A 14,960-nucleotide genomic window follows, 5' to 3' on the forward strand; every position below is an offset into this window, starting at 1 on the left:
CCATTCTATCATTCTATGATTCTATCCATACGATGACTTCCACGTATGCTTAACCCGGCCTATAAAGACTGAACATGAAGTGTTTACTAAGGGGTCATGGAGAATGCAGACAATGTTCAATGACACCAGTGATATTAGTAGCTGCTTACATTTTTATCCAGTCCTGCCCTTGGATGAGTCACAGGAGTGAAATACTTGTGGCTATGAGGTTTCTGAGAACTCCACTCTTGACAAATCCTGCCCCTTCCAGTTTTTGCTACTGTGCCACGATAGTCTTTACCATTACCGTTAATGCAGTCTGTGAAAAAAGTGGAAAAGGAACCACTGTTAGCTGACAAATCTCTATATGGTGGTGATAAGCAGAAACAAGGCAGATTAATTAGGGCTTGCTCAAAAGAAAGACAAAAATGTACCCCTGTGATGTGATATGTCAAGGTGGATGTACTCCTGGATGTACAGAGTGAGATTGGAAAAAAATTTAAGGAGCTTCAGGCTAAACATTTTCTGTAGCATATAACAAATATCTGAAAAGACTTAAAGATTTTTGCCAAGTTGGTATCAGTAAACACCTTCCCTGAGAAGCAAATTTCAGAGTTAGCAGCCCATTACACTGAGACAGCAATTGTGGCTTCTGAAGGCATTGCTTCAGGTACTTTATTCTGCTGCCCACGAGCAAGAGTGCACAGCTCCATTTACGAACATAACTTTCATTCAACCCTGCTGCCTTCCTTTGCAAAGTCAATAATCCATGGAAAATGCTACTATACATTCAGAAAAGTCACACCACTTTGACCAACATGGATGATTAATTAAGGAACCAATGAGGGAGGTTAGAGCAAAAACCTGTTTCTTTTGGTGCATACATTTTGCAAAACAAGGTTGCCTGTGAACAATAGAACAAGCTAAGGTCAGCATTCTAAAAACTTAAAGCACAGCACCAGCAAAATTCCTATTACAACAACATTCACTGTGATCATATTTCAATAGCACAGAGCTACAAAAACACTGGAATTTTTCTTTCCTCTTGTTCCTCTAAATGAAATTATATCCTACATAATGCACTGTAAAATTATATACGCTAAAGGGTATGAACTGACTAAACAGTACTTGCTGAAAAATTCAACAGTGCAGAACTGAAAGCTGGAGGAGGAATGTGACTGTTATGTGGTTATCATCACTCAAGAATAATTTTGATAGATTACTATTTCCTTTTCCCACAGAATCTACAGGAGGTGTCACTTGTAGCCAGCTGTTACCAGATGTGGTGGGTGTAATCAGCCCAACATTCTGTGCCATTGTTGCAGAAGCGTCATTAGGTGTGGGGTCTTGTGTGTGATCATCACACCTCCTGAGATTGCAGTACTCCCATGTCATGCTGGGGTCAGTGGTGAAACACCATGGGCTGTTATCACCATCTGGGTTTCTACAATAGTTGTCCCTCAAATCCCTGCAAAAATAAGTATAATAGTCATGCTGCATGAGACTGAAAGTAAGCACCTTGCCAAAAAGATGTAGATCTGTACTATGTAGACTTAAACACATTTATTAATTTTTTACTTCTTGCCAGGTATCCTATTACCAGCAAACACATTTATGGCTGTGATACAAGTAAAGAGTTATATGTCACATGTATATCAGAGTCATTAATTTATTTACGCATAAAGAAACATAATTCAACTACTGGCTTAAATTCTGGCTGTAATATGACAGTGTGCTAAATAAATGCCCAATATGTCAATAATTTCATGTCTAAGTATATATGTATAAGCACACATAATCGTGTGAATGTGTGAATTAGTGATAAATATGCAGGAAGATCCATACTGTTGGTAGGTAATTAGGCTTTAGCAAAGTTTTTATGTTAAAATGTCAAAGGGTTATTTCTAATATTAAGAAGAATGGCAAATAAATACGTAGTGTAAATGATCCCTCCCCTACACCCCAGATAAAATACTTCTACTGAATTCAGTGGGAACACTCCCATGCCTGTGCTTGCTGGGGCATGGGAAAGTAGAATTATTTTTTTTCAATAATTTGCAGAGTTGCAGTATTTCCCCATCCCAAATCACAGCATGGTCACAGAATTAAAACAAAAAGAAATTTTTTTTTTTTCAAATATGCCAGAACACATTAATTGCACATTTTCACAGCTTGATTTCAATTTTTTAAATGTGTTTAAAAAACAGCATCCCTTCTGAAGATGTTCCAGTTTCAATACACCAGTATTTTTGATGCCAAAATATGACTGAAAACTTTAAAAAAAGAAAAATTTAGGATGACATCATAAAAAAGGGGAAAAAGATTAGACTTCCTGCTTATACTTGTGATACACCAAGCAATGATGGATTTCCTAGAAATTGTCTTACTGCTTTCCTACCCTTATTAACCACAGGGACATAAGTATGTTTAGCTGTCCAAGTCATCACAGGCCCAGTTTTGATAATCTAAACAAGACCAATCAAGGGGGAAAATTCAGTATATGCAAGTCTGGGTGCCCAATTCCAACTAAAAAGAATATTCAAATGGTAGTTCTAATCACAATATATCTGACTGTGTGTTTTTGCACCATAAATGCTCCCAGATGGAGTAAGTGGAAAGGCCACCATAAAGGTCTCAAATTCATAAACAAAATGCCTATTTCAGCATATGCCCAGACTCTGGATACAAGTCTCTTGGCTACAGAAGCTCGGATTTAAGAGTAAAGGGACCCAGCTGTATTTTACTCAGAATTTAAATAACAAGGAAACAGTTTTTAAAAATGAAACTAACTCTTGGAAAAACTCCCTGTTATTGATACATTCCCTGGCAGTGTTTTAAGGCATAGATGTGCAAAGACAATACCAATGGTCAATGGCATTGTCTTTGGTCATTGTCATTGTCAGGTAAAGCAAGAAATTTGAGATAAACATACGCATTTGGGAATCTGTCCGGGGTTTTTTCATGCCTGTGTGGGAACATGGAGTTCCAGGCCTGGCATTTCTTTCCTGATACAGTGATGGAAGCTGTGCCACGATAACTCTGGCCTTTGCCTTGGTAGCACTCCTCTGACAGGGGAACCTGCACAGGCGCATCTGCAGTGAACAACAGAAACTTGGCTTTTGCATCACAATTTTATGTTTACTGAGTAGGCACAAGAAAGCATCAAACACACGGGATGACAAAAATGAATGACTCATTTATACAGACAGTGCCCAGTGAAAGCATCACAATCATCATGGAAATCAGAAGGGCATTCCCAAAGACATTTGGGAAACTTTCATGCGTCAGATGTTGTTTGGTGGAAGGTCCATCCATGAGTTCCATTTTGGTATATGTGAACATGTCTGAATTAAATACCAGAAAGTTCACAGGAAAAATCCTCAAAGATTAGATGCTAGTGATTTTGTCCCAATACATTTCTAAAATGGACATTATGTTAAACTTTAATCACTTTGTTATCCTTTTGATGCACTAAGACCTTCTTGTTATTTTTTGTGCTTAAATGAAAAATGAATGGATGTTTCAGATGAGTTTTTTATTACTTTGGAAGATCCTGTCCTCTCTTTATGTCTACTTTCAAAAAATAGCACTTCCTTCTATTTAGCACTTTTTTATACCTTTAAACTTATTATTCATTTTTCAATTAACTTGCTAAAAATGACCTACATTCAGGGAAAAAAGGGGAAATATAAAAAAATAAACTTCTTTCATCCAGCAATTCTTCTGTTGGGTCAGCTGGCGATTTACCTCCCTCACTGCACTTCCGTAAGCATTTAAAGTACAATATTTGGCAGGTTTTGTAACATGCCAACCAGAAAACCTGCACTAACAACAGTGACAAAGGGACTGAGGAAAGATTTGGCACATTTACAATGAGAAACAATAAAGTTCTTTAAGGTCCTGCTTTAAAGTCCTTCTGTCAAGTACACTCCACTACTCATACCAGCAATCCCTTGTTCTGTGCCACCACAGTGGGGAATTGCACAATATTCCCATCGAACGTTGCTGTTGACGGTGTAGCACCAAGGCCTCTTCTCTCCATCAGGATTTCTACAGTAGTTTTCCTCTAAGCCCCTGAAACAGAAACATCAGCTCATGGAAGAGTTTTGTTCAAGAGTATGAACGATGACTTCATGCAGCACTCAACTCTGTGGTTATATTTATCCTTTTTGGAGATTACCTCATGCACCTCTATTTTGGGACTAATCAACTGCCTTCAAATTTACAGTCTAAGTGCTGATGGTATATGAAGAACTTCTCCAATGCTTAACTTTCTCTCTTGTTTTTGAGACCAAGACATGGCAGCAAAAGCTGACTTCAGGACACAAGCCATTGGTGTATCTGATTGTTACAGCAAGAACCAGGCGACGCTGGATGTCACAGACCGATTAATACTGAAAGTATGTGCTTATGGGCACCGGTGCACGCTGCTCTTTGCCCTGTGATTATGGACAGCGTTTCACGTGCCCAGGAGAACTTGCAGGATCCATTTCACAACCTGCAGGATCTAAACAAAGGGCTAAAATGCTGGTCACTCCGTTGCCCATTGATGATGATCTGCAAACCCAGCTCTTCTGACCTTGGAGCACAAGTAGGTTTTGGAACATCTTCTGCCTTGGAGCATTGCTCTTCAGAAGAGTAATGCTTTGAAAGTGTGCCAAAACACACCCAGGAGAGTTTTAGCGTAAGAGTAGTAAATACTTATAACTCTGTAATGGGATGTGGAGGAGACAGGTGAGACAAGTACATGAGAATAAAGTACCTGGTTAAAAAAATAAGAAGCTCAAAAAATTTAAGAGCAAGACCTGAATGGAAGTAATGAGAGCTGAAAAAATGCGAGAAAACAGCTTAGCGACATAGCTGCAGAAAACCTGTGCTACTCCTGCCTCTGCATCTGGATCTCTAAGGGATAACCATGTTCTTTCATTCTGGTTAAAATGGCGAGTCTCAGCATACTTGCAGGGATATCTGTCAGGAATCCAGCCATGTCTGTGAGGAAACTGTGTGTTCCAGTGCTGGCAGGCATTCCCCGATTCGGTGATGGCTATCGTGCCTCGATAGTCTTCTCCTTTCCCTGAAAGACACTGGGAACCCAGGCCAGAAACTGGTGGGTGTGTAGCTGTAACAGGATTAAAAAAAAAAAAAAAAAAAAAAAAGAAAAAGGAGAAGAAAATAAAGGAAAAAACACAGCTGTAAAGTGCTTTCAAATATATTAAAAAACCCTTCTGTTTTAGGTAATGTCAAACATGCATCTTTTCCTTTCAGCAGAGATGACTGGTTGAAAGCCACAGCAAAACCAAAGTATACGTTTTGACAAGCAGTCAGGCTGCCAGCCACATGTCCTGTGCCTGCCCTTTTCCAGCAGTCAGTAAGTAACTTTGCTGGGTCGAGCCAGACTTTGTGCCTGCAGTCCCCTGTGAGCAGAGCTGAAAGGCAGTAAGTACTCCTGTACAGTCTGGTAAAATCAAGTGGGACGAAGGGAGCACATTAATATATTACACATGGGTAGGGTGGAAGAGAAGAAAAGATAAGGATAAGGGTCAAAAAGCAATTGTGAGAGAAAGCAAAATAGTCTTCAGAGCTGAGCGTTTGGAGTCAGTGAACTGGGGAAGTTGGGTGGAAGGAGGAGTGAAAGACAGTGGATTGATCTGGCATGTGAGGAAGAGCAAAGAAAATAAGAGTAACCATCAGAGGTACAGAACCAGAAGAGGGCAGAGAGAAAATTAATCTAACCTATTAATCTGATAGGTGCATACCTATTATATACATTTTGTATATGGAATTACCGAAGATGACAAGTATGACTCTAAAAGGTTGGTCTGTTTCTTGAAATTTCTCTGAGTTTTAATGACAAAAAAGGAGATGCTGTGGTAACTTTCACAATTAATCATAGAGAAAGGAATAGTAATTCTTCCATCTACATGAGCACCCTGAGGTGAGCTCCATCTAGCAAACACATGCTGCTTAGGGCACTGGCAGGTGCAGATGCATAAGAAAGCAAGCTCTAGAGACAAAAGCACAATGTTTTTTCTCAAAGCACAGTCTAGCTCTACAAATGCCAATGCTAATCCCATTATTCAGTGATTTGGAAATGTCCAGATTTAGTGTTCTCAGCTTAATGGGTTAAGCTAGCTCACGGATAAGTCAAGTTTTTCTCCTGAGGCATGAATTTATTTCTTAGGATTCATCCCTTGCTAAGAAAAAGGCAGTGCTGGTTGTGCTGGCCAGACCCAGGTGAAATATCACAGTATGAGTCACAGAGTCACAGAATGCTAGGGGTTGGAAGGGACCATGTATGGCTACACGGTGGTTTAGGTGTTTTCCATGAGTTAGCAGGTCAGCTGAAATTTACCACCTGATTTAACCTGAATGCCCTGCCTCTCAGGTAAATTGAAAAGTAAGGTGGTTGAAGGCAAATTAGGGTTTCTAAAACATCTCTGGCAGTATTTCACTTTCTGACACCTGCATCCTCACTGACCTTACATGATTTTATGTAACAGAAATGTAGTGAGTGGTTCAGCTTATTAATGTGCACTTTCCCTGATTCTCAAGGATTTTCTCAAGTTACTCAGAACTGTGATTCCTTGTCTTTCTCCTCCCTGCATCATTTTAATGAGAAGAGCTTCCCTATGGAGTGATCTCAGGAAATCAGACTCACTGCAACGAGGAATGTTACAATATTCCCAGCGTTTGGAAGGGCTGGTAGTGAAACACCAGGGCCGAACTTCGCCGTCAGGATTACGGCAATAATTCTTCTTCAGATCCTTCCCTGGAAAGCTGCACATTGAAAATGAACGAGAAGCCTGTGAGTCAGCTACGGCTGGCTGTAGCAATTAGGCTGTCTGCAAGCAGGGTCTCACAGGCACTGCGGGAATGAATTCAGCATTGAGCATGACTCACTGTTTCAAGGTAAATCCATGCATATGAGGCTCTTGGGCATCCCAGTTCTGGCACTTAAGCCCAGACTCTGTTCTGGAAACTTCTCCATGATATTCTTCACCATTACAGTGCATGCACTCCAATGTAGGGCCTAAGCAGGATGAAAGCAAGGCAAGGTTTGCACCAGCCTGTGAATTTTGATGCAAATCTATTCATGGAAGACTACAATGAAAGGGAAGGAAGGTTTTCCTCCATCTAATGATGGAAGGAATACAGAGACCATGCATTACAGCATAGCCAAATAAATAAAGCTTTAAGGATACATGTCATTTGGAGGGAGGTTTTTGTCAGATAACAATGTACTGATAGCAATAGGAGTTCTGTATGTAACACAGTACTTGGATCAATCTTTACTCTTGTTAAAATTGAATAAATTGCTAGGGGTAAGAGCAGGACAATATCAGCAAATAATTAAAAAATTTCAGTTCCTCCATATTTACAGAATTACTTTGATAACTAGAGCTAACTAGGAAAACAACCTTTGTGTTGAGATCTTCCTATCTTCAGCTTGATCTAAATTCACATTTGAAACCAATCTGCAATAAGAAAGCAAGAAAAAATAGCAGGAATAGTATTACATGCTTGAATACTCCTGCTCTAAAACAAATATACCTTCTCCAGTGTGCACGACCTGGCCCTCACACTCCGGGATGTTGCAGTAATCATATCTGGTAGCAGGGTCTGTTGTGTAACACCAGGGTCCATTTTGATCATTATCAGGATTTCTGCAGTAGTTCTGCTCTAGTCCTGCATTGGGGTGTTTCTCAGGTGTATAACTGTAAGAGTATTAAAATTCTAATTTAATTCCAGTAATTTAGTGGAGCAGAAGGGAAATGTCCAACTTGGTCAGCTAGCTGTGGGCTCTGTTCAGTCACAGGAAAAATGAGACAAACAGATTCCCCGTTGTAACCCATTAATGAAATCTGAAAAACATTTTGTAACTACCATTATTACTAGCTTCTCCCTATGTCCCAGTTGCCAGTGATGAGTGAGCTGATAGCCTATAAGGACTATGACAGCTTCAAAGGACAATTATTGCCTTTAATACTTGCATCCAACTGATCTACTCAGCTTACTATGGCCTGTGGCTCTGTCATGTATTTTTCTTAATACAGCTACTTTAAAAGTAGAGTGTTTCTAGAGTCTATTCACAAAAGACAACTGGATCTTAATTTGCAGAGATTTTGAAGCAAGTGACCCTAGGCTTCTTCCTACAGCAATCCTCACAGAGAAGACTAAATGGCTTTGGAACAAAAAATCGAAACAAACACATCCAAGTTTCATTAGAATAACAGCAAAACCCAACTTTTTATACAGATAAAACTCCAACATAGATCAGAGGAAATAGGCTCTCCGTTTCCCCACTTGCTTCAGTGAGCCCAGGGCAGCCAGCCCTGAGAAAACTCTGCCTGGACATGTCCCTTAGGCACATACATGCTCTGCTGGATGTTTCTTCTTGAGTGTCTCTGGATTGCATGCAGGAGGCCATAGAGCTGGACAGATACCACTTCTTTTTTTGTCATATCCCATACTGAAAAAAGAAATTATGCCCTCACTGTCACCAATAGCAAAATTTTCATCATGGGTTGATAGAGGGAGCATTTAATCTTCTAAAAAGGCCCAGCATTTAGGTAGAACTTCTCTAGCTGACAATAAACCCTTTCCTTACCCAGACCATTGCAGTTCTCTGCAAACAGATTCAAAAGTAACAAGACAGATGAAGATAAAGTTGTCTTTAAAAGTCACCTGACAACTGACTTTGATAACATGCACTACAAGGTTGTTTATACACATGAAGTTGGGGAAGCTTGAAAAGACTCAGAACACAGAAGAGAAATAAAAATAAGACCATACTTTGGGTTGTGAGGTGTGTTTTCTGCCCACTTCTGGCATGGAATACCCCTCCAAGTTTTGGCTTCAGTTCCTCTGTAGTCCTTCCCACTCCCTTTTTTACACTGTAGAAGATAAACTGAAATGGAATTGGCTTTGTTAGTTCAATGGTGTTACACACTGCATCTCTGGAAACTGACCATCTGTAGATATAACTCTGAAGTTCATCAGTTTATGATGCTTTAGCCATGTTATAAACATCTTGTGCATGCAAATAGAAAGAAGTGATTCCCTAAGGTATTTTGAAACAAACTAGTTAGCAACTACTAGTCAACTACAGAGGAAAATTCCTGGATTATTTTTATGCAGCTAGAAAAATCAAGTTAAGAAAACAGATATAACAAGTTACAATTGTTTCTGACACATATCAAATGCTCCTACAGGGTTTTGCCATTAACACAGAGAAAGTAAAACTGTAACTGCCAGACAGGTGTTCATGGAGCCTTTGTAACTATGGTCAATCCAGAGTTTAGACTGCATACAGATCCCATAGTGTCTCTGGCTGTGTAAAATGTGAGCGCATAATATCTTGTAGCCCAGCACAAATTCTTAAACTCACAGAAGGATGAACCCTTTGGCATTGAAGTAGCTGTTCTGTACAGGTTTTGTGCATCCAGCCCCAAGAAAAATAGGATCTGTCAAAGACTGATGCCAGAGTAACTGTTATGATCTCCAAGGTCTGAGTCAGGCATAGCTGAGATTGTACAGTCGCCATAAGCCTAAGGGAGTGGCAGTCACAAAACGTCCTGGGGACTGCTTCCTCCAAGCCGAAGATTCCATCATATTTCAGCAAAAAGGAGATTTACAGCAGTTATTTCCTGGTGCTGAGGAGTCATGGTGGGGAACAAAAACCTTTCTGAGGCTTAAGGATGCCTTTAGTTCCAAAATTCAAGTTCAGATTGGGTGATGCTGGATGTGACAATTAGGTTGCTTCTAAGAAGGTAAGTCTCACTTCTAGAATGCACTTTCACAGACTTACGAGAAATATCTGTGGTTTGAGGTGGATTGGGCCTATTACTGATACCAAATGTTGCCATTTAGATTATGCAGAGACTTCACAAATATGTTGGCAGTGGTAGCTGTGGGTTTCAGAAGGAATGAGATAGTCTTGTATTCATTCCTGATAGTGAATATAGAAGGAAGATGACTACATCTTCTGTTTGAAAAAACAGGCACTGTAAAACTGTCCCCTGAAAAAACAAAGAAACCAGTTTTCTGGCTGCTAGAGCTAAAAGCAATTCCCACTGAAGCAGACTCTCATGACGAGATACCCCTAAGAAGCCAGAGGTAGTTTGTTGCATAGTGACAGCATGAGAGCTGAATGGTATATGGGAATGCCAAGGGAGGCAGCATGTGTCCTGGGTGTCAAAGATGGATCTCCCAGAGTGCAGAAGGTGGCAGGAGATGAAGATGTGACAGGCAGACCCCAGATTGCAGAGGAATTTACAGAACACATACTCCTCCTTTATCCTGTTTTAACCTCAAAGGAAAACTCTAATCAATTTGACTTCAGTAAAAAAAAATAAAATCACATTTAAAATGTTGACACATTGACAACACCCATTATGCCTACAGATATTTCACTTGTGCCAGAAATTACTTGGCTGAACCTGGTCCAATATTCTTCTGTACTGGTGACTTATGAATCAGTGGTCTGTGAGGAACGTGAAAAAGAACAGTGCCAAAGAGCTTCCCATAGGCTTTATTCTGGCAGTTTCAGCCCAGTTCACCTCACTGGAACTGTCACCACCAGCAATACTTTGTTCCAACACTACAGCAGAGAATGCAAGGATGCAGTTAAAACAAGCTTAATATGTAAATGTGTACCATCTTACTATACACATACTTTTCTTCTCATAAAGAACTGCATCCATGCTGTTGAACGTCACTGTCATTTTGGCATTTTCAGCCAGTGTTAAACACTGTAGCTTTTTCCTGGTGAATACGAAGGCCCTGTTGAAATTGAGAAGGAAGATAGGAAACAATATTTTTAATTAAATTAAAATTATTAAATTAATAATTATTTCTCTACAAAATAGAAAACTGTATTGTATCCATTTGTATTTTTTAAATACTGCACTCAATATTTGAGACACTGAGTAAGAGGCTGATGTTTTCTACTGCTCTGAAGTGGCTGACTTTTTCAGCATTTATGACTACGTGAGTAAGTTACTGTGTGGGACGCTAGTTACTGCTTTGGCAAAACATCAACAGCATCGTAGCTGCTCAGGTTAGTGCCTTTTTCTAAAATCAGTTAGAAACATCTCACCCTTTTTCTGTGAAACAAGGCAGCATCCATCTAAAGAGGCATAAGCAGCTCTCTGTGTAACATTGGATAAGAGCAGAGCTTGAGCATTAACTATAGAATAAGTAATACATGGCAAACCACCCTTTACTTGAGCTTCTGGTAATTTATGTGTGGAGATAAGCCTCAAGCTAAAGGCACAGGCATGGGCAAGAGCACAGGGATGTTGGTTCTGGGCAACAGTAGGAAAATGTCATTGATATGCACACACCCACAGTGACGTTGTTTTAAGATTCAACAGAAATTACCTGCAATTAAAATTTCTTTCTGCTTCACATTTCTCTGCACATTCTTTTTCATTATTTGTCTTGTAAAACTGCTTATTTCGAGTAAGTATCCAAACACCATCTGTTCTTAAATAGTCATCCAGTATATCTCCTTTCACTGTAAGAGAAGGAAAGGAATCAGACATTAAAAATGAGAATGCTGCAGTTCAGAAAATTTGTGACGTTGGGTCCCATTTTTCATGTAGCATTGACAGGTAAAGGCACCATTTATTTTGTATAATTCTGGGGAAAACAATAAACTGAGGAAATTTCTGTCTCCTGACACAATCAAAGCTGTGTGACTGGAACATGTCATAGGAAAGAACAGCAGAAGAGAGATACAGAGAATCAGCTCCGAATGGATTTACGTATGGACTTGGACCTGAGAATAAGAAATGTGAAACAAGAGTGAGATGGACGAGAGAGAGGGACCAAACGGTATCAAACAAACAGCAGTCAGAGAAAGATGAAGAAAACTGATATTAATAAAGTTTTGGAGAAGCATGAATGTGGATGGTGCAATCACTACAGTTTTACTGGTCACTGAATTGGACCAGTTTGTCCTCAAGTGTCTTGCCCTGGAGCAAGAAACCTTAATCATAAGATGACTATATAGTCTTTTACAATAGCTATCCTTCTTTTGTTGCAATTGGTTAAGCAGACTTACTAATGAATCTGTCAGGCAGCATCTCTGTTGCAACAAATTGACCCAAGATTTTAAATAGGTAAACTAATTAGTATTATGGTATCTGAAAGCTACACGTGCATAAGATGTGTATGAGATACCAGCTAATACATTTAATGCTTAGCTCCAAGATTTTGTTGCTTACATTGGAGTTTGCCCTCTAATTGATTTTTTTTTTCCTTTTACATCTATAAAGATTCTGTGCTTCTGTTCCTAATGTCTACAAAAAGTTTATTTACGTATCCAGCATCAGGTTACAAAATTACAGAAGTGATATGGTTTAACGGTTTCACTTTTCAAGCTAGATTATTACTGACAAACAGGAAATTCATAATCTCGTACAGCATTCTCACAGGTAACACTGTGAATCTTTCTTTTATGCCAACACACATATTAGGCTCAATTCACTGCAGTGTCACTCCAGTGTAATTAACTCCCATGACATATAGGTCATCCATCACCTACCTCCACATGACACATATTCATATAAAATAAAAGGTAGTTGGGCCACTAATGAAAGTAATATGATTAATTGCCTAAGGCTAAATTTCTGTGACAGTTTGCAGAGTTGGCTCAATGCTATAAGATCCTCATGTCTTAAGAAATCCCTGGCACTGAGGCCTCCCATATCTAATCTTACTGTTACAGTAAGACTATGTGTAGCACCAACAGCCTACCAATTTCTTCTGATGGGTTCAGCAAAGAAGGGTTTCCCCTCCTAACCTTTTTCCTAAACTAGATGAGGTCACTGTTCCACAACTGCAGGGGACCAGAATAGGAAAACTTTATTTTCCAAACTTTATTGGTTTATCTTAAAAATATGTATTTGTCCAAAGAGTACTACTTTAGATACCATTCCTTTTCAGTAACTGTAAAAAAAGATCTATTTCAGTTGGTTTAAGAATGAACACACGAGATTTTGGATGGCATGCATAAACTGAAAGGCAGCACAGATTGACAGAAGCTTTGATAACAGAAAAGAAAATGTGATGTTAGATGCCTGAAAAAACACTGCAAAGTGTAAACTTAAAAAAGAAGACAACAAACTAAAAATGCAGCAGGGAATGTATTATTCTGAGTAAAGCCCAAGTTTTTATAAACCCAGACATGACTCATGATAATTGAACAGATTATTAAAATATATGTGAGCAAACCAATTTTTTCTTTTAGATATGTATCTTTCCAGACTTGACCAGTACTAATCCAGAACACAAAAAAAATAATTTTAAGGCAGTTTTGTGGATCAGGACTTTGGAGAAAGTGAGTTAGAGCTGATAACAATGAGCAAATAAAAATAACTTTGTCATCTGTCTTTTATAACTCAGCACAATCATACATTGATACATCCCTGTTATTCTGTCATATTAAATGTCTGAGCTATTAGAAAAATCATACAAACTGTACTGATATGTTTTTATAGTACTTTAAAAAAGTCATTTAAGGGCCATACAATGATATGCAAGATTAAAGTACTAGACAATATGATGTGATATAAATCTGATTAAAATGTATACTACATGTGGAATATTTATTTTACAGAATTTGTAGATGAGTTTGAAATTCATATATTACCTTTAGTGGAACACCTACCTTCTTCCAGAGTTGTAAAAAAATAATTCTAGGCATATTGCTGGAAAAGTTGATCTAGGTTACTGAAGATTAAATTTCTACCTACTGTCCCCAGGAAAACGAGAACATTTTCTTTTAAGTGTTTCATAACACGAAATGTGAAATTGCTGGAATATAAAGGAGCTTTTTAATTTTTATTTTAAATATTTAATTTAAAAACTTTAAAACTCCTATCATAAAGGATGAAAATCAGGATCACTGTGCTTAGCAATGCTTGGCAGTAAAAAAAGATTTAGTATTTCATCCAAAGCCTGCTGAAACCAGAGATAGCCATCTTACTCATTGCCATGGGTTTTGTAGGAGTCTTTCAGGCTGCTTTCCAAGGGTGCCCCCATTTCTGGCCATGGAGCATGTTTGCAGGGAGCCATTACTTCCCCCTGCAGACACCAAGGCTGTTTGTTGCTCTTCTGGGGTCTCCAACGAACACAACACCAGAGCAACCACAGCTCTTGCTTTGTTCGACAGCAACTCTCTCTGGCCAGCAAGCCCCAAATCCATTGTCATCCAGGTAAGTGGTGACACAGGGATTTAGGGTCCTACCTACACCAAGCAGAGCTTGCAAGCATTTGGCCCCCGTCTCACCCAGGCAAGAAGAAGGCAAAAGACTCTTACCTGAGCTGAGCAAGGAAAGAAAGAGAAAGGCGGCTTTGCTAAGCCCCATTTTGGCCCAGCTGGCGGGTGCTGGAAGTTGTGTGTGTGGGTGCACAAAGTTTTATTGACTTGAGCTGGAGTGAGGCAGCATCAAACAAACAAGGCAGGTAGGTTAAGTTAATCATTCTCCCATGCTGTGACCCCCTTTGCCGTGGTGTGACCATTCAAGCAACCTTGAATTGGATGGATTACCAAATCAGACTCGATCATGTGTACTGGATGCTGGGTAATCTGAAGGCACTCTCTTGTTCTGTGGGCATGTTTTGTTCTGATTGATTGGCCTCACTTTGCTATGGTTAAGGTGGTGGAAAATCTGGGAACCCAGGCACAATCTAATTCTACACAATCATGTATATTCAGCTTTAGGTCCCAATGGTATTTTCAGTCACAGACTTTTGGAACTGCTTCTGATTTATGCTTTTATGTAAGCCAGTCCCCAAAACCAGATCCTGATAATGCTAACTTTGTATCTGAATTTTTTTCAGCAATTGCCAGTGTCTTTCTAGAAGTTTCCTTCCCTTAGCTGTTTCCCATTTCTGGGTTAGTTTTTGTTGTTCATGACTTGGGAGGCAGTGTTCACTTTGGTTCAGTGTATAATGTTTCTTTCCCCTCCAGG

The 14,960-nt window shown here is 39.3% G+C and overlaps 1 protein-coding gene across 1 annotated transcript; it reads right to left on the reverse strand.

Annotated features, from left to right (window-relative positions):
* Nucleotides 1-149: 149 nt before the first annotated feature.
* LOC104503500 (plasminogen-like) lies at nucleotides 150-14,354 on the reverse strand (the record flags this gene model as incomplete). The annotated part of the gene is made up of 12 exons (XM_010152908.1): nucleotides 14,306-14,354; nucleotides 11,362-11,497; nucleotides 10,655-10,761; nucleotides 8,773-8,887; nucleotides 7,531-7,694; nucleotides 6,880-7,009; nucleotides 6,638-6,756; nucleotides 4,936-5,098; nucleotides 3,923-4,053; nucleotides 2,912-3,071; nucleotides 1,257-1,447; nucleotides 150-298 (listed from the first exon to the last, which is right to left on the reverse strand). Coding segments are annotated over exons 1-12 (1,614 nt in total), but the record flags the coding sequence as incomplete, so codon positions are not given.
* Nucleotides 14,355-14,960: the final 606 nt, after the last annotated feature.

The sequence above is a fragment of the Eurypyga helias genome, unplaced genomic scaffold (assembly GCF_000690775.1).
Source record: "Eurypyga helias isolate BGI_N326 unplaced genomic scaffold, ASM69077v1 scaffold43645, whole genome shotgun sequence".
Lineage (NCBI taxonomy): Eukaryota > Metazoa > Chordata > Aves > Eurypygiformes > Eurypygidae > Eurypyga > Eurypyga helias.